At 41.3% G+C, this 20,571-nt stretch overlaps 1 protein-coding gene across 1 annotated transcript in view; it reads left to right on the top strand.

Moving 5' to 3' along the window:
- HSPA12A (heat shock protein family A (Hsp70) member 12A) overlaps positions 1–8,564 on the top strand; it is a 49,821-nt gene extending 41,257 nt beyond the window's left edge. Inside the window, exons 9-13 of the mRNA XM_058810259.1 lie at positions 2,138–2,224; positions 2,776–2,880; positions 3,374–3,632; positions 5,257–5,360; positions 6,601–8,564. Of these exons, the coding sequence (XP_058666242.1) occupies positions 2,138–2,224; positions 2,776–2,880; positions 3,374–3,632; positions 5,257–5,360; positions 6,601–7,235 (1,190 nt within the window). The 3' untranslated portion in view covers positions 7,236–8,564. The remainder of the gene's footprint in view (positions 1–2,137; positions 2,225–2,775; positions 2,881–3,373; positions 3,633–5,256; positions 5,361–6,600) is intronic.
- Positions 8,565–20,571: the final 12,007 nt, after the last annotated feature.

Here is a 20,571-nt window from a genome sequence, read left to right as displayed (position 1 = left end):
GCAGCAGTAAGATCTGATGGCTGCTTAATGTGCATATTTCCCTATATCTCTGTGAATTGTAACAGTAGCCCTCATACTGATGTTAGTGTGTCAGTCTATCCTAGAAGGAGTTTCTCAGAAGAGTCTGTGTTTTAGCACATTTGCTAGGTCAAAACTGTAGAGACAAGTGGGAGGTTAAGCTAGTAGAGCTATTCCTGCACTTACCAGAACATTTTTTTTTTTAGTTAGGCAGTGTGACTACATCATTCTCTCCAATCCATGGCTCTCCCAGCCAGCACTTGTCAGATGTGTTCAGTGTTTGGAGGCCCACGCAAAGTACAGGACACAATCTGTTTTCAGGATTCTGTCCCTTCAGGGCCCCTTGGCTTCTGTCCCCCTCATTTGTGCCCTGAAATGTTCCAGTTCCATGTGATGTTACATGAACTCACTTTCAGACAACACAGGGATTTGCTTCTGGGAAAATAATAAAGGAGTTTATCTGGTTAAGGTTTTGAAGCTGGGCAGAATCTGGCAGATCATGGATTTCTGCTAATGGGCTTTTTCTTGGGTGGGAGTACCACTCTCATTCTTGACTTTGTATGGTAAAAAGCTATTGGGGATGAGAAAGGTTTAATGTCAAAATTAATGAAAACAAAGTTTGGAGTGAATTAATTTGGGGTTGGAATTAAAATTTCATAAAGGCATGGCAAGCACCCAAGACAAGCTGAGAACAGATTAAGGAGAAAAACCCTTTAAACATAAACAGAGAAGCACTCCAAGGACCATATTATTGCTGTGAAGTCAAAACAGAAATTTTAGTGTTCATAGTAGCAAGGATAAGCTTGCTTCAGTTGTAGTTAAAGACTGGCTCTCGTGTTCACTTCTAGCCCACAGAGGGGAATGAAAGGATTGCCATTGATTTCTGTGAGCTTGACAGGCCCTCACTTGGACCTAGTTCTTGTTCTGCCATGGAATTCTTCATCTGAGCTCTCCCTGTACTGCCCAGTCCCTGAACTGAGGCTGGGGCAGCTTCTCTGCATCGTGGAGTCTTCTTGGGGAGGGTGCAGGAGCAAGTGGAGCTGATGCTCTATTTTCTGATGACAGGCACTACAGAAATAGGAAGCAAAGTGCATTCTGTGATTTGCATGCTGGTGTTTTCAGAAAGAATTTCTACTTATGACAGGCTGCCTCTCTTGTAGTGTTTTATGAAGTGCCTTTGAAGGTGAGTGATGATAACACAAGGAATGTAGGTTTTTTTGATCGTTCAGTTATGGAGGTTGATTTAGAGGCATAAATAGCAGAGGTTCTCACTACCCTGCTTTCTCCTGACAGACTGTTCTGCATCTTTTAAATGTCTAAGCAGCAGTTAAGTCTTGTAAGTTAATGGGTTGTTGCAATAAGTAATAAATATTATTGCAAGATTGCACTTAGTTTTTAATTGATGTATATTTTTAATACTCTGAGGGTCAGCCCTGGTGATCACTGTGTCCTTAATACTAATTCTAATTCTTACTTGTCCTTAAGATTAATTCTGACTAATCTGTGCAGCAGTGCTTCTGGCTGCTTGTTTTGGGGTAGGCTGACATCCTGAGAGGCTGGGGAGGCGTATTTGCCTGAGCACTGAAAATGAGCAGTGGCTTTTGGAAATGTGGGAATGTTCTCCCATCCCGGGTAGTGGGGGCCTTGTCTGGGCGTGGGCTGGGGCTGCCACCTGCTGGTTGTGGAGGCTGCCGTGAGCACAGCTGGCTGCTGTGAGCACAGCTGGCTGCCAGCCCCCCACCCTGCTGCCAGCACACGCTTTGCAAGCCAGTGTGTATTGAAGAAATGCAAGTCAGACCTGTTTATAGCTGTCTTATTATTAGATTGTCACTATATATAATTAGTTTGCATTATTTCTATTAGGTAATTCATATAGATTAAAAGACAAATGAGTATATGTAACAATATTAAGGAAGATCAGGGTGGCTGTAAACCATTTTTCCTTCTTTCCAGGAATGGCATTCTAATGTTCCTGGTCCCAATGCAATAATTTTTGTACATTTGTTAAGAAGGGATACGTACAGATCTGTCAGCCTGCTTGCACTTGTTTTCTGCAGTTTTTTATTTTATTTCTTCATGCTTTTTTATACTCAATAACTTTTTTTCTGTCAATCACTAGGGAAGGAGCACGTGCGTCGGAACCGGCAGAGCCGAACCTTCATGGTGGAAAATGTCATAGGAGAGATCTGGTCTGAGCTGGAGGAAGGTACTGTCCTTTTCTGAGCAAACTTTGCTCTCACTGGTTTTGTGTTACAGGCAAATATTGTGTTTCCCATAAAGGTGCTGTGCACTGCATTGTTCTCACGGTGGTTATAAAGGGGAAAAGGAAAAAATTCACAAGTTCATGTGCTGTTCTTAGTTACAAGTGCTGAATTGCAATTCTGTATGCTCTAGCATACAGAAGACTTTTTAATGTGATAGTGGAAATATTATTCCATGCAACTGGAATATTTTCCTCAGAACAGGCTTTGTAAATATGGTATAATATTTGGTAGCCCACTAGGATGTACACCAGCAGCATGAGCAGTCCCACTTTTCAGCTGTGTTACATTAACAGCTTTTGACATCTGACTTTGATGTTTGTTATCAATCATTGTGTTGTAAATACTAGCAAAGATCAGGTCTTCAGCATGGCCATTGCTGGCTGTCTGTAGGCCCTTATCTCCCTTATCTGGTGCCCTCAGGAGCTCTCACTGCAGTGAGCTGCTGTGCTCACAGTGGTGTAAATGGGCCTGGCCTGTCCCCTTGGCATTGCAGGTGATCGGTACATCGTGGTTGACAGCGGAGGAGGCACAGTGGACATGACTGTCCATCAGATCAGGCTTCCTGAAGGACATCTGAAGGAGCTCTACAAAGCAACAGGTATTCATAGAATTTACAGAATTACTAGGTTGGAAGAGACCTTAAGATTGAGTCCAACCCATGCCCTAACACCTCATGTAATGTCACTTCCACTGCTTGCTTTATGTAATTAGATGGTGTATTACATATTTATGTAATGTTTTGGCTTGTCAGTGAAGGAAATGTGTGCTTTATTGCATTTTACTGACAGTTCTTCCTGAAATGAGACCAGCACTCAAAAATGGTGTAACCCAGCTGCTGGTTGGCTGAATCACTCATTTATAGTGGTAATGTTAGAGTGGCTATGATGATACAGGAGTAACAGTGAGGCAAAGGTAAGATCTTGTTGGGTATTAGACCAACTGTTACATTCAGCAGAGATCCTCTCTTTGTGAATCTTCTCCTATGACAGTCCTGAGAGTGTTGTTCTGATGTGTGTGTGGCCAGCTCGAAATATCATAGGAATATTAAAGCATATCCCGAATATAAAAGCTGTGTTTTGTCTGTGCTACAGGTGGCCCATACGGTTCTCTGGGTGTGGACTATGAGTTTGAGAAGCTGCTGTGTAAAATCTTTGGGGAAGATTTCATTGAGCAGTTTAAGATCAAGCGCCCCGCGGCCTGGGTGGATCTGATGATCGCGTTCGAGTCCCGCAAGCGGGCGGCAGCTCCCGACAGGACCAACCCCCTGAACATCACCCTGCCCTTCTCCTTCATTGACTACTACAAGAAGTTCCGAGGGCACAGTGTAGAACATGCCTTGAGGAAAAGCAAGTGAGTAGAGAAGCACATGGATGCAGAATTAACTACTGGTAGCAAAGACAAATAATTGAAATACCCTAATTACATTAGGAGTGACAGAGAATAAGTGTAGAAGTGTAGTGCAAGGATGAGAAAATGGGGTTGCATCCGGTGCAGTTTTCAGAATGAAAAGTTCTCATCAATTTCTAGCAAAAGCTTTTCTGTACAAGACTTGCACTTTTCAGGTATTACTTTCTATGACTTGTTAGGTCACCACTGCATCACTTTCTTTGACTGTATATTGTGGGTCTCTTGCATATTAATTAGGAATGTCAGATCAAACACAGAATTTGTTGCCTAGAACCTTAATATTGAGCAGCCTGGGTCATGGAAAAAATCCAAGGTTGTGAGATGTATAAACATGTTTGTGGCTTGAGGGAAGTTATTAACAGTATCAGATCACTGGAGAAAACATACATACACTACTGCATAAAGCTCTGTAAGGGGAAGCATTCAGCTTTTGAGGTGATGGCAGGCTTTTGCTTCTTATCTTGCTTCTTTAACAAGTTTGATAATTTACTTGATACGCAGGGAGACATAATCCCCTCCAGAGATCTTAATTAATGATTTTCAGTATCAAGAAGTCACTCCAAGTGACAAGATCATGGGCTGCTGTAGAAAAGAAAGTGAGCAAAAAATAGAAGTGGGCATTTTGCATCTCTTGAAGTTACATATTACGGAAAACCTGGAGTTTAATGAGAATGAGCAAGAGAACCTGTGAATCTGGAACAGAATGCTTGGGACCTGAGAGAGGAAGATCTGGTATTTAGTACCTGTACCCTAATTTTTTAAACTAGCCAGTGTTGAATGTAGTATGCAGGCTGGATATCTTTCAGAAGTTATTGGTGAATGTACTGGAAGCTTGAGTGACTTGGAATCCAGCTAAAAGTTGCTTTATAAATGAGACTGAGGTTCTGTAATCATTAAAAATTTCTGGAAATCCTCCTCCTCACGAGGCCATCTCCTTTTTAATAGTAGTCTTAATGGTGAATCTTAGAGGAAATGATAAATGCTCCCTTTAAATTAAATGAAATCAATTGGATAAGAGGATAGAAAGAGTGTAAAGGTTAACATATAATGTGCATGAATATAAGGGAGATTACTGAGCTATACAGATGTGTATCAGTGGTAGAATAGCATAATGCCAGTGTTCACTTAATAAATGTTATGCCTCATTAAAAATGCAATTCTCTCTTCTGCCTCCTGAGGCTTCCCAAGTTGCTTGTTTTCCTTGTGTGTTTCCAGTGGCTTTGGCCTGCCACTGCTATAATCTAAATGTTGCCCTTCTGGGGATGAATCAGTGCTGTTTCAGATGAGCGAGCACTGCATTGACTGCCAGCTGTTTCAGAGAGCAGTTGAGCATTGCTAATGCTGCAGAAGGCAATCAGGCAAAGAAAACAGCAATTAGACAAGCCAAAATAATAATTCTCCCTTCAAGTTTTACATAACTGCAGTTGGTATGGGGCTAGGGTGAGGTGGAGCACTTTGTTCCAAGGAAAATGCACGCAGATTCTGTAAACTCATTGATTTGTTTAATGCTTGTTGTTTCACAGCTCAGCTGCAATGCTTTAATGTTCTTTCTCTTGTTCCTTTGCAGTGTGGACTTTGTGAAGTGGTCCTCCCAGGGAATGCTGAGGATGAGCCCAGATGCAATGAATGCTCTTTTCAAACCTACGATTGACCAGATTGTTCAGCACCTGAGTACGTATCTGTGTGGGGTTCCACTTCCTGGCTGAGCACAAACTGAAGCTTTACTCACCCATTTCTACCCAGCAACAACTCCTGGTATTCACCAGTTGTTGACAAGGAATTCAGTTCTGAAACTTGCAGTTCTCTACAGACCAGCTAGGAAAATAATAAAAGTAAGGGATGTGTCCTGAGCACATACTCCTGCCTAGCTCTAGTGCTAGTTACTGAGTGTGATTCAGTTCTGTTACTGTCTAAGTTCCAATTACTCTATGCTTCCAGGGCTGCAAGCATTCAGAGGGCTGACATCCACTGGGAAACCCAGATTCTGCCTTTCTTTTTTCTGGTTCAGGCAACAACCAAATTATGCCAGAGTTGTATCTCATTTCTGAGTATTTCAGCTATTAAGAACTCCAATTCATTCCCCCCTAGTGGAAGGTCACATTTGTTCATGACCATCACTGACATCTCTAAAGCACAAATACTAAATGATGCATCATGGTAAAAGTACTTCCAGGCATGGCTTAAGCAGCAATGAATTTATTTGTCCAGTAATGGAAAGTGACATGTGTTTATTGGGAAAGTTACTATTTAAGGTCTTCCTAGCCGAAGATGAAATTAGTATCAAGTAGAGTACAATGCTTGTGGTAAGAAAGGTGTGCTTTTACATGTTTTAAAGCACTATTTGGAAGAAATGTCCAGCTTTGCTCATCGTGTGTGAGGGATTATTAGCTAAATTTCAGAACTTAATAAGACAACAAGTATAGAGCAGCTTATATGTGAGCAGGGAGGGAGACACCTGGGACTGCAATAGTTGTGACAGATAACTCACTTGTTTGAACTAAAAGTGAGTCTACAACTGCATTGCATGTATTTCTTGAAAGTAGATGTGGGCTTAAGCTAAGAAGGAAAATCTGTAAAAATGTAAAGAGGGATTTTTTTGCAGATGGTATTTATTGTGGTTCTGCTGGGGTCAAAAATAATAAGTGAATTTGGAATGGAGTGATTTATCTGGAGTGTAATAAAGGGTTGGTTTTAAAGGCCAACTTCATAAATGTTGTTTGGTTTGAGGTGAGTGAATTCATAGTGAAATACACTAGAGATAACAGAAGTGAGACTGGTGCTGAGGGGGTGGCAGCGGGGGCACGGATGTGGCAGTTTCAGATCACGTGCATGGAACACTCAGACATTGCCATTTTCACTTGCATTGCCTTGTCAAAGTGGATTTTATTGAATGCTCTCTGTTTCTGCTCAGGTGAGGTGTTCGATAAGCCAGAGGTGACCAACGTGAAGTTCCTCTTCCTGGTGGGCGGCTTCGCCGAGTCCCCCTTGCTGCAGCAAGCCATGCAGAGCGCGTTTGGCTCCAGGTGCCGGGTGATCATTCCCCAGGATGTGGGGCTGACCATCCTCAAAGGAGCTGTTCTCTTTGGCCTCGACCCTGCGGTCATCAAGGTGCGGCGCTCCCCGCTGACCTACGGCGTGGGGGTGCTCAACCGCTTCGTGGAGGGCAAGCACCCCCCGGAGAAGCTGCTGGTCAAGGACGGCACGCGCTGGTGCACCGACGTCTTCGACAAGTTCATCTCAGCCGACCAGTCTGTAGCCCTGGGAGAGACTGTGACCCGCAGCTACACGCCTGCCAAGCCTTCCCAGTTAGTGATAGTGATCAACATCTACAGCTCGGAGCAGGACAACGTCAGCTTCATCACCGAGCCCGGCGTGAAGAAGTGCGGCACGCTGCGCTTGGATCTCACGGGGACTGACGCCTCCGTGCCCAACCGGCGCGAGATCAAAACGCTGATGCAGTTTGGGGACACTGAAATCAAAGCCATGGCTGTTGATGTTGCCACCTCTAAAAGTGTCAAAGTTGGTATTGATTTCTTAAATTACTGATGGCCCTTTCCCCCGCCACAGCCTGTTTGTGAGACTGATCTTCCACTGTTCCGTTTTCTGACTTCTGTCTGTCATGTCATCACCGTGAATTTCAGCAGGCTACATGAGAACAGCTAAGGTGGGGTGTGTTGTGTTTGTGTCCTTTGGTGACCAAGGACTGCATTTTGAAAGACCCTTAAAAAGTTCTAGGAGCAAAAGTTCCAGAGGTAGTAAAAGTTACCGAGTTACTCACGCATGCTTAAAGATCTACCTTTACAAAATAAACACTGATTATTGTTGGGTCCTGAAGGTTAGTTAAAAAAATACCAAGTTGTAATCTCTTTGCCTTGTTCTTCTTCCTCTTCCTCCTGAGAAAAACTCACTAACCCACGTGGCTGTTGTAGGGGGTGTATCTGTGTGGGATATCTGTTTAAACAGCACCATCCTCTGGCAATGGGAACAAATTAGTAGTTTTATTGTATTCTTTGGATTTTGCCCAGTGCTTTCAGAATTTAAAGTGCTGAAAGTTAATGACTCAAAGAAATAGGATCTCAATTGCTTAAATTCTGTGTAAAGAAAATACCCAGAAATTCTTAAAATTATATTTAGGAAATACATATGTGTTTTGGGGGCCTAATATTGATTGTTCCACATTGAAAACAAGGCCTTTGTTGTCAGAGCTCTCAGAACAAGCTGTCAAATTAATTAGCTAGTATTACCCTCATTATACTTTGGAAAATAATATTAAGAACAAACCTATTTCTCTTTGGGGTCTTCTGAGCTTATTTTTATTAGTCTTCATCTGAAACCACAGAATCACAGAGTAGTTAAGCTTGAGGGGGACATCCATTGACTGTCTGATAAAACCTCTCTTTCTAAGCAGTATCAGTCGGAAGAAGTTTCTTTTTCCAATTTTCTGGTCTCCAAAATTAAGATCCCTAAACTCCAGGTAACTTATTTGACAACCCTCACTGCAAAGGTTTTCTTTCTTACGCTTAAAAGGAATTTATTGCGTTTAAATTTGTGCGTGTTGCCTCTTTCTTGCTCCTTCACTGGAGACCTCTGAGAAGTCTGTCTCCATCCTCTTTCCTGTCTGCTCTCAGGCATTCCTAGCATCCCCTGAGCCTCCTTGAGTCCAGCAGCCCCAGCTCTCACAGCCTCTCCTCACACGAAAGCTCCCCCAGTCCCTTCTCCCCTTCATGGCCCTGTGCTGCTCTCAGAGCTGTGTCTGTGTCTCTCCTGTCCTGGGAAGCCCAGAGCTGTTCCTGGCGCTCAGACATGGTCTCAGCAGGGCTGAGTCAGGGAAGGATCCCTTTCCTGACCTGCTGGCCGTGCAGTTCCCAGTGCTGGCACTCTCTGTAGCAGGGGCACAGTGTTGGCTCACGCTCAGCCTGGCTCAGTGTCTGCGTGCCACGATGCCAGGGTGGGTTGTGCTGCCAGGCTGCTCCCAGACAGCTCCTCCTGCTGCATGGGCTCCTTCCTGCCCACGTTCAGGACTCTGCACTTGCCTTTGCTGAGCCTCATGAGCTTCCTGTCTGCATTTGTCAACATCCCTCTGACCCATCTGCTTTATCAAGCACTTCCCCAGGTGATTGTATTTCTTTTCCTTTTTCATTCCTGTGTTAAGATTTGGAAGCACAGCTAGATGGTGGCTGTCCAGAAACATTTAAACAATTCTCAAGAGACAAAACATTCAGATCTAAAATACCGTAATACATTTTTTTGTAGCAGACATTTTAATTCAGTAAAATATATTGCTGGGTTGAGTTGAGTGGCCAATGAAGTGGAAGGCAGAAACCAATAGAATGAAAATATAAATAGCATTAAATAAAGCATTCCTTACCTGGCAGTGAGCACTTGATGCAGGAGAAATGCACTGATGGCCATGGTAGCATCTTGTTTTCCAAATAATAACTTAGTGGAAATGTTTCCTTAAACATGCTCACCTGGCAAACTTCTTTTGCAACTAGAATAGTTTTTATTTTGCAAAAAGCTACAGGAAGAAAACTTCTGAAACTTACATTCTGCATCTGCCATGAACTGACAACTTCAGATTCTAATCCTAATTCCACTCCAAATTAGCAGAGTGGTACCAACCTGTAGAATCACCCTAAAATGCTGACACTTCCCAGTGCATTTATACAGAGCTGCCTGATTACCTGCTGGAATTCATTACATTTTCAAAACATTGCAATGTTAATTATTAACCTAAACCTTCCTTTTCAAAAAGTTGAGCATGAGTTAAATCCATTACTGACACTTTTGGGAGATTAAAGCTTTAACAGTTCTTTCATTAATTTATGTTCCAATCCTGCACTTAAACTTTCTGTGTTTATCCTGGAGTTTTGCCACAGAAGAGAGCTGGACAACTGATCCACTGCATTTTGTCATTGAGTTTTCTGTGTCTCCTGCAGAATTCCCTGATTTAATGGGAAATGTGTTCTGCATTCAGCTTTAAAATAAATAAATAAAGGACTATGGAGAATGCTAGTCACAGTATCCTGCTGGATACTTTCTATAATTACAAAGTGTGCTTGCTAGCAGTCGATTTCCTGCTGCCTGCTAAATGCTTTAAAAGCTAAATACTGGGATTTTTTTTGTGTGTGCTGCTTTCCATGGTTTACAAACAAGAGAAACTTTAAGATGAGTTATGAACAATATAATTTTATGTATATACAATATTTAAATATTGTACAGACTTTTTCTTTCTACAGTGCTATTTTCTTGTATAAAAATGCACTTTGCCTCTGTTGATTTCATTCAGCTGTTAATTTTAAATAACACAGTTTCTCAATCAGCTTCTGTAATTATAGGCTTTTAAAGATGGTAAGATATGAAATGTAAAAGGCCGATCTTATAATAATAGGAAAGAAATGTTGGTGTGTCAGAGAATACAACATTCTTCCTGCAATGCAAGTCATACCAGCTAAGCACATCACATGAATGCAATAGTCTGTTGCTGGGGTTTTCATTTCTTTGTTTCAGATGGTGACCATTCCATCTCCAGCAATTCTTCATAATAATGGATGAATCCTCCTGTAAAACCAAAAATCAGATTGTAAAATCTGGGTATACAGCTTCTTCACTAGGTTTTGGGGTTTTAATAAGGGTATTCTCTAGTTTAAAAAACAACAACAACAACAAATGAAAAACTACCTCCCAAAGCCAGGCAACACACTTGTATTGTAGCTGCAGGTAAGGCACAGTCTCTGTCTACCACTTCCACCTGCCAAAATCCAAAATTATTACAGAAAAATAGGCTTTGCTGTCTTTGCATGCTATGTTAAGCTGAATCTGTCCAGTTCTGCACAGATTTGTTTTCAGTGGCCTTAACACAGGATTTGGTTTCATAAATGGCTGTCACCCCTGTCCCCCCTGTGAAGAGGAGGTGATCTGCAGGATCAGGTGGCCCATGGGCTTTGTGCTGTTCCCAGCCTGTCTGCAGGGAAGGCTACAGGTGGATTCTGCAGCTCTTCTGAAGCACAGCTCCCTTCCCAGCAGATTCTCTGCCCTTTCTGGTTCACCTTTTGTAAGATCCCATCTGGATCCAAGCAGGGGCTCGTTGCTGAAATCCCTGTAAAACGTGGTTTGCATATTTTTGCACTTCCTCCTTCAGTCTGGTGAGAACACTATCAAGCTTATGTTTGCAGAGCACTGAACTACTGAACGAACTCCCAGCTGTCCTTGTTGCCCTCTTTCAGAATGGAAAATTAGCTTGTCTCTCTAAGGAATTAGAATTGTTAAGTAGAATATTATGCTGTGGTCTGTAGACAATAACCCAATTAAACAACTTTACATTTTAAGAGGCATGTGGATGCCCATTTCGATAAAGGATGTTAGGTTGTAAAATTTATATGAAATTTACTAGGAAATGAGGCATTTTTAGAATTGTAGTTGTGACATTTTTGCAGGACCTTCCCCTGCAAAGCATTTTTTTGGTAGGGGTTTCAGATGACATTGTGCAATTTAGTGTTGGAAAGACAACAAGGCCAGCTATCCATAGGGAAAGCAGAAGGTCTTGGCAGGAGTTTTGCTCTAAGCAATTTGCAAGTTTGGGTCCAAGTTACTGAACTCTAGGCTGAAGTTTAGCAGCTAATTGTGATGGAATGGTTAATTGTGCTAGAATATGATAAATGTGCAGTGGTGGTTAGGACAGTTTTCAGTGGTATGAGTATACCAGTATTCATATACAGGAGTTTTAATGCATTATTATGAGAAGGCTAATTATATATTGCAGAGATTTAATAGCCAAGATAAGCTGCATATTTATGATATGAAGTGGCTTAAGCGGATGAATAGTATAAAAGTTGTTGGGCATAATGTCACAGTACTCACCTGCTTGAAATAGTCTTAAACTATATTATAAAACCAACCATTGTGGTCTTGTTCACCTCTGTGCAAGATAAATTCAGATTTCACTGATACTTGGAGCTGTTCACAACTTGTCTGGATTGTATCTTGAGTGTTCTTGTGTCTTCAATCATGTCAAATAAAATACCTTAAAACTAATTTCTCTTTTTGGGTGCTACTATTCTTACGAAAATGGCTATAAAAAGAAACCTAATTTATTATGAAAGTGAGGCAGGCCAAGTTGTTGTGCTTGAATTTGGGTGCTCCTTCATGTGTGTGACTGAGCAGAAGTGACACCAGCCATCTGTATGGCTTTAGTTCACTTGTGTGCCCAAGGTGGAGCTTCGCTGCTGCTCATGGCTCAGCTTCCAGCAAAGCTGGTGTAGCTCTCTGGGTAAGCTGTTTGTTGGAGTTCAGGCAGAAAGACTTTGGGCAATACCAAAAGCAGATCAGGCGTTTTCTGTAATGATGCTGTCAGCCAGAAAATTAAATACAAAATCTGATATATCAAAGAGAGGTGTAATCTCTTAGGTTTTGTATTTTTAAAAGCTGTTTTATTGTTAAAAATTCATTATCAGGCCAATAAGCTGGCCAATATCCAGGTATATTTGCATGAGAATGTGTGTATTTATAGATCTAGGGTTCAGTAAGGTCCAGCTGCCCTGCAAAAACCCTTGCACAGCAGTTTGTGCAGTATAACATTTTCTGCTAACAGCTGTAGCCCGTGTCCCTCTGAAATTCAGCAGTGTTGGCACAGGCTCTGGAGGTGATTCAGTGGCACAGGTGACCTTGGTCCATGATGCTGCAAAGATGCAGAGGGTGAACTGAGAGGCTTCAGCAGCCACTACACCCAACTTCCACCTATTTGCTGCAATGAAGGTGTTTTACAAGTGCTTTATGACTATAATTATAAACACCATCCTAATAGGCTAGGTACTGTATTTAACTTGTAATGAACTTGATTTCAGCTAAACATTCAATTAATGTTACTAGTACAATGGGAAATATAATTACAGTCTTCAGAGACACATTAAGAACCAAATTTTGCTTTCGTTGTTCTACCACAGTGCTGAAGATTCCAGTGGAGTTTCATGTGTGTGCATGCAGAATTTGGTCCTTACTCTGGACTTTTCTAAATCTTAGGGCTTTCTCATAGGAGTGTGTTTAGATTTAAAGCTACAGCCTCATCTTGAGAGAAGGGATTTTGTGTAAGTTGTTGGTTCTGCAAAATCACCTAAGTCCTTACTGAAATTTGCAGATTTTGTATTCATGTGAATAGTTATGGAATAAAACAAATTGTAAAAGGGCCTCCCTGACAGCACTGTCCAGCTCTCTGGCTTAGGGACAATGGGTTCAGAATTCCTTTACTCAGTGCAAGAACTGCTTGGTTTTCAAGAGAGGCAGCCTGGATAAATTAGTGGGAAGTGCAGATGCTTTGTGTGACTGGAATTCAGGCCTGGTTGTTGCCAGTCTTGTACTTCATTTTTTTTTTTTTAAGGAATAAATTCTATTTTATTAGTTCTCATTCATGCCTTGCTGTGTTCTAACATTCAAAAGCAATTTTGTGGTGGAATCAATGCAGAGTCACAATAAGGTATTGTGCTTTTTTCCTTCAAGTTAGAGACTTGAATGTGAGTATTTAAAAAAAGGAAGAAGTTTCCACCACAGGCTGTGCACAGATGCAAAGATCAATTTCTTCCAGCAAAAACTGTCTTATATGGCCATCATTATGCCATATATTGAGTCAGTTAAGTGCAAATATTTTTCTGTAAATGTTCTGTATTTTCTTTAGTTAATGTACAATGGATTAGGTCAAATGGCTATGATTTTAAAGTAGTACCTGTTGTCTAATTTTTCAGGGATTGTAATGCTAGGGAAAGGTTTACTGGATGCCATATCCCAGGAGCTCTGGCCTTGTGCCCAGAGCAGAAGTTACTGGATGAGGCCATGGTGTTCATTACCATGCAATGGCAAAAAATTTAAGAAGTTGGTAGATTGCAGCCACTATGACCCTTCTATCAGTGTCCACAGGTGAGCTGACACAGACATGGAGAAATGAAAAATAAATCTCAGCTTGCTCTGAGAGTGTTGTGAGTGCAGCAGAGCCAAGACACCAAAGGAGGACGATGCCAGACGGAGTGTGAGGATATGGGAATAAATCACATGGACTCCATTTTCTTCATGGTGGAGAAAAGCTCATTCTTTATTCATGTAACTAGTTTTTATGCAGTTTTGCAGACCTCATGTGTGACTCCAGTTGGTCAGTAGCTTTCTTGCCAATTACTTTCATTGGTTAGTAACAAACTGTTATCCTGTATTGATTGATCACTCAAACCCCAGTGTGTACGTGCAGGAAATGTTGTTTGTGAGAGATAAAAAAAATGAAAACTGTCTAACAATGTAAAAACAATTTATACAGGTGCAAGCTGGTCTTTTACCCAGGAATAGGTTGTTATGTTAATGTACTGCTCACACCAGGATTTCTTTCACTTGGGAACTTGCAGGGTGCTCGCTTCCCTTAGAGGAAATGACAGAACCAGCCAAAGCAGGCCTGATATTATGAGGCCTTTTTCTTATAATTTTTCCACTTCACTGCAAGGTAAGGAAAGAAAGGAATTGTCTGGAGAGAAGTGTGAGCAGGCCCTGGATGTGCTGGAACAGAGGCAGTGGAGTGCTCCAGCAGTTCTAGGGATGGTTTCAAAGCAGAGGGGTGAGACAGAGCTGTGGCTGCCAGGGTTTGTTCAACTGCAGCAATCTAAGCAGTGAGAAAGGTGACTCTCCCTTTCCTAAGGGCAACAAGGAGTATTTCCTTCCCTTTGAGGAGTATTCTCTGCACCTCCAGTGGGAACTTCCTTGTGCCATCAGCTGATAAGGGCAGACACCAGGCTGAGCACATCCTCTTCCTCTGCAGCCTCGGTGCTTCTCACACACTTGGTAACAGCACAGGGCTGCAGCTACAGCTCTGCGGGAATGCATTGCTCAGAAGGTTTGTTCTTCATCTGTGACAATCATAATGGATCTGTTTTCTCAGCCTGTGCCTCCCCACCAACACTTTGCCTGGAAAACTATTGACTCTTCAAAATGAGTGGAGTTGAAGGAAATTAGCTGTAAGTACAGCAGAATCAAGCCGGTTCTGCTTGATGTATGCAGGAATTGTATCTAAATGTGTTTTTTTCCCCACAAGCAACATTCCAGCATCCTCCTTCAGATGATTTTCCCCTGATATTCTTTGTGTTGGCAGAGGTCTGGATAGCAGCACTGTCTGCAGGGTGTTGTGAACACACAGCCTTGTCCATGAGAAATTCCTTACACAGTGGGCAGGAGAACTGATTTGTCTACTCAGGAAACAAAATCAACATTTCAGCCTGATAATTGTGTAAGGCAGCTGAACAAGCAGGTAGCATCACTGAGGATGTTCCAAAACAATTTAAGATTAGTGTTGCAGTTCTTCTGTTTTGTCTTATGGGTGCAACACATGAGACTGAAGATCAAAAAGTCCCACACACTGATTGAGGATGTTCCAGGACTGAGGAGATGTACAAACTAGGCTGACCATATCCCACCAAAGGAATTTTAATTTCTCCCTTCAGAGTCAAGTACCATATACTAATTCAATAGCATATAATAATTCAATAGCATATAATAATTCAATAATTCAAGTAGGATATCATAATTGTTTTTTTTTTTTTTTTTCAGATCCATCAAGTATTTTTGCTGACTGCAACTGCAGCTCTGTCAGAGCATCACAGGAGTTTCATGTAGCTGGAAAGGACTTCAGGTATCAATCATGTATCACCTTCTGATGCAAAACAATATTAGTTCTGCCTGAACTACTCCCAACTTTTGTTTAATCTGATTTTAAAACTTGTGACGTTTAAAACTTCTGACCATTCTGGAATGGTGTTACCTGCTCTGGCAGTTTGTTTGTTTCACTGTCCTCATCTGTCTGAAGTCTTACATAATGTCAGCTTTGACTCTCTGTGGTTGTCCTACCCCTAGAGAACATGGAACAATTCATCTCATTCCTGCCCTGACAGCTTTTGACATATCTGAAGACCAGTTTCATGCATGCCCTGAATCTAATTATTTAATTAAATCCCAGCTCCTTCCATCATGTTTTATAGACCTGTGATCTTTTTTATGGCTCTGTTGGGAGCTTTGAGGATTAGGCAGTGTGTGCTGGTTTCTGGCAGATAAGCATCTTATTGCTGGGAGGAGATTTGGAAGCTGATGTTGAAGTTGTTCTGTGGGAACACACGTGAAGGGCTCGTGTTGGGAGCATCCCTGTCCAAAACAGCCCTGGTGAAGCATCAACAACCAATCAAATGGGACTGGGGATTTGAGGCAGTTGTGGTTTTGTCTTTTGAAAACATTGATTAAAGGCCTTCCTGTGTTTAAGCTGAAAGGTATGTGTTTAAACCTTGGGAGCTTGTTGCAGGAGCTGATGTTATACTGGCTGGGTGTATTTTGGGTAAATGGCACTCAGGAGGCAGCCACCAGTCATGGTGTGAAGCAGACTTTGAGTTTTCAACTCAGAGTGCTTTTAGAATTTGCATCATTAAAGCATTTTCCTTGAACTCCTGCACTGTGGAGGCTCTGATGAACTGCTGGTGCTCTGCAGGCCTGAAGTGTTTTTCAGCTGCAGGAAAAGTGCTGCAGTGAAAACTTCAAAGAGGGTGAGAAATCTCTGACTTCATGAATGACTTGAGGGGGAGGTTTTGGCAGGGTACATTGAGCTTTTTACTCTGAATTTAAAATGCAGAAAAATAGTCCAAGCACAGGAAATCAGGTTCCACTCTGAATTAAATATTAATTTCATCTGGTAGTCAGATTAAAACCCCCTACTTTTGACTAGATGTCAGCACCTCTGGGGGTCTAAATCTCCCTCACACACCCCTGCTATTAAAATCCCGGGCTTTTCTCTGTGGCTGACCTTTGGAAAATGTAGATCTAAATGGAGAGTTTTGGAAGACAGTGCTTTAGACTCAATTATTTAATAGCTGTTTTACTCCAGTTGATGGCTGAGGAAGAATCGCATGGTCTCTTGGGAGATTCCCAATGCTCACCTAAAGCTGTGAATGGTTTGATGCCAACAGTGAGTGATAAATCTTGTGCATCACTATTTCCTCTCTGCTTAACCAGTGCAGAAAGCAGAGGCGCTGTAAACAAGAAAACAGCTCACTGTAGAGCAAACTCTGCACACAGGATTTGTTTCATCTGCTCTATTCTACTCCTCCAAAGCTGAAATAAAGCATTTTTTACAGTCTCCATGCCCAAAATACCTCACAGGAACAAAGAAGATTATGGGATTGGTATGGGCAATTTGGTGTGCCCAGAAAACCCCAAAAGATCTGCCCTGTAGATGAGCAGTCCTGGGAGCAGCTGGACCAGTTTTGGATACTAAAGCGAAGCAAAAGCAACTGGAGAAACTCCTCAAATTTACTGAACCTTCTGGGGGCTTTTTGTCTGTGAAGATATATTCATCTTCCCAGGGTACTATTAGCATATTCACCTACATTTAAATAATTAATTTCCTCGTTATACGCCAACACTTAATTTTTTGTTCTTTCAGAATTATTGAAATCTGTGACAAGAGGTAGTGATATGAGGAAATGCTTGGTTTCTGGTTTGTTAATCAATTCCATAATATCTCATTCATCACAATTGCTTTATTTAATAGCACCAATTTCTGCTTTCAGGTCTTGACTTCCCTGTTAAGCATTTAAGTTTCAGAATTTTTTTTAATCTTTTAACCTTTATCCCTTTGATTTTTTTTTCTCAGCCTATAATTTATTATACAGTCTCCTGTCAGAGGAGGAGGTAGACTAGGTGATTTTTACTGTATTGCAAATTATAATTATTATAGTTATTTGCATTAGTAATGGATTCATTCTTATCACTGAAAACAATTCCATTATCTGATCAGACAGTTATCTTCACACTGTCCGTGCTCATATACTTTTATTAGGCACCTCTTTCTCTGTGGGTCAAAAGGAGAATTATTCTTTGGTGCAGTCACTCTGCTCTCCACTTTTAACATCTTTTCCTGGTTAAAAGGAAGTTTTTTAGTACCTTATGCAATACAAATATGCTGCTTTCTGCTGCTGTGTTTCCATCCCTTCAGAGGCAGCCAGGGAGGGCACATGAGCAATGTCCCCTCTGTCACAGCCACCAGGAGAGGATTCCTAATTCAGGTTCTGTGGGAGGGAATGAGAGGCTGGTTTTCATGACCCAGCAAAGATATTTTGGCTCCTTTTGGAATTAAAGCAAAGGCTTGAGGATCTACAGGCCTTAACGAGGGGAGAATCCTCCTCTGCCAAGCCCTGGGTGATGGCACAGGGGCAAACACATCCTCTCTGACTCCTGCTGAATTTTCTTGCCTCTGCAGGGCTACAAAAGGGTCAGCTGCACTGATTTCCAAACTGCAGGCAAGGGGGAGATGAGGAAGGCTGGAAGGAAATGTGAGGTCAGGCCACAGAATCCCCCAGGGGACCGAGAGCACCTTGGTGGGAGCTGAGGGTGGTGGAGAACCCTTGCTCACTTCCCTCCTGATGATTTCTTTCCCCTCATCAAAAGAGAGGAGGCTGGGGTTTGGGTAAGGAATTAAAGGTTAGTCTGAACCAAGAGTTTGTTTAATTTCTTTTTGAGCAGCTCCTGTGGTAGTTTCTGGGCTGTAGGACAGAGTGCTTCGTGCTGGGAGAAGGAAGGGGTGGCTCCTGCTCTTCCACCACCCCAGGCAGGACAAGCTTATCCTGTGTTTTACATCCCACATAATTAAGGTGATGACTGTATATATTCCTCCTCCATGAAGAACCTCTTCTGAGTGAGAAATGGTGCTGCACTTAGGGCTGCACTCACCTTCCAAAGAGGATAATCGGGACTCCCAGAGAATCCATCCTCTGGAACTGCACAGCCCCAGCTCAGGCACCCAAGCCACCAGTAATGTTCATTGCTGTTATTTTTCATGCGGAATTGACTCTTAGGTTATATAAATTGTATGCTAAATTACACTAGTGTGAATTATGAGCTGAACTAATGCATTACTGTGGAGGTTTAGATCCCTTTTTTTCCCCTTCACCTCCCTAAGTGGTTGGATGTGAAGCCGTTATCTACTTAATGCAATTAAAGGTAATATCTTTCTTAGGATAAACACACAACAATAATTCCATGGGCCAGAGCACAAGGAGGGACTTCAATGCAACTTTTGTCTTTGGCTCTCACAAAATAGAGGTCATCAAAGTGATGGCAAGTTCAAATACACAGTTGTTCCTGTGTATTTGAACACAACATTTAGAATAATTTAAAGAGTACTTTGGTTCTTGTTTCTGTTTGTCTGCAAGCACAGTTCAGAAGCAAGTGTCACATAGGGCACTGTTGGTATTTTTTGATTTAGAGCTGTGGAGCATCACATCAACCCTCTCCTTTCTTCCTCTGCCCTCTGCTGACCTTTTTTAACTTACCTTTCTCTTGCCTTCAAATTTTAGAAGAAAAATCGTATCTGAACTTATTATATAATTTCTTTGGTATTTAGTTCCAGTGAACATCTCTTTTGTCAAAGAAACTGCTCCCAGTTTCTATCAGCAACAAGATGGTAACAAATTTAACCTTTTTTCCACACTTTTTTACAACCACACATGGTATATATTTCTGAAGGATGAAGGTGGGGCAAAACAATGTGGGAAATTACACTCCAATCAAGGAGAAACAGCCTTCAAGGCATAACATGATAAAATTCCTATTTGCAGCCTCTGAGGACACATCCCAGGAAGATATGGAAATAAATACACAGCCATAACACTGTCAGCTGGGGCTAGGTGATGAAAGCTCTAACATGACAAACTAGATTAAAAAAAACCCTCCAGAGATTCGGGAAGGAGAATTCATCAATGCCAAATTAAGATACGCTCAAATATTTCTTGAAAGATGGAACCTCATTATGCTATTGATTTATGGAGCAAAGTAATGACTGTGGACAGCATTGTCTAAAGACAACAATGAGCACTGCAGTAATAATTAGAGTCACATGAAATCTTCAATTTTTATTTTTTTTGTCTGTTTCTAAGATGATTTGTAATAAAGGGGGAAAATGCATCGCACGCAGCAGTCTAAAATGTAATGGAAATACGTGGCCCAAGTTGTTCCCATATTTAAAATATTTAAAATTCTTCTTGCAATGCTGCCCACCAACAAAATAATAGTAATTTCTGGCAGGAATTATAAAACCTTAACTATAGCACAAAGCGTTTTTCACCAAATTACTCACTCTATATCCACAATTACAGCCCATTTTTTTTTCCTTATGCTGATAACAAAAGATACATTTTAAGATCCTCGCTGTGCTACTCTTCCTTTAATAAATAAAGTGAGCTTTTCAAAAGCAGATAAAAATCAAAACATTTCTACATTTAAGGATGCAATCAAAGACTTGCCGTGAATGGTCTGATATTAAAGTTTAAAAAAAAAAAAATCAATTTGCTGTGTATTTTTGACCATAGTTTGTCACAAATACCATTCCCAATAGATAAGAATGATTATATGGTAAAGAGCATAATTTATATATCTCAAGCATTTTGCTTTTGTCACCGCCATCGTTAAGGAATTTGACACGTTTGCAGGAGAACAATATATGTCAACTGAAATATATACCAATTAGCCCTAAATGGGACACTGAAATGAATGATGCATGTGCATGCTATACTTACAAGTAATAACATGTGGTTTAAAGTCGCTCGCGTTTTCAAACAAGAATTCTTTTTATGTTGTCATTTAAAAAATCTAATATTTCAAAAGGTCAGGAATAAATAGCACCATTAGCATTAAAAGCTAGCTAAAGGGAAAGTAATTTGTTGTTCATTTAACATTGCATTTTATGTAATAGCTTTGTAAAGTGTTCGGGAGGGGGGGAGAGATTTTACTCTGCTGAAACAGGATGACGGCAGCTCCAGTTCATTATTAAAAGGAGATTTTTTTATTATGCTATTGTCAACTTTAACGTCTTGATTCTGTT

The sequence above is a fragment of the Ammospiza caudacuta genome, chromosome 9 (genome assembly GCF_027887145.1).
Source record: "Ammospiza caudacuta isolate bAmmCau1 chromosome 9, bAmmCau1.pri, whole genome shotgun sequence".
Taxonomy (NCBI): Eukaryota; Metazoa; Chordata; class Aves; order Passeriformes; family Passerellidae; genus Ammospiza; species Ammospiza caudacuta.
This window is presented reverse-complemented; position numbering and strand designations above follow the sequence as displayed.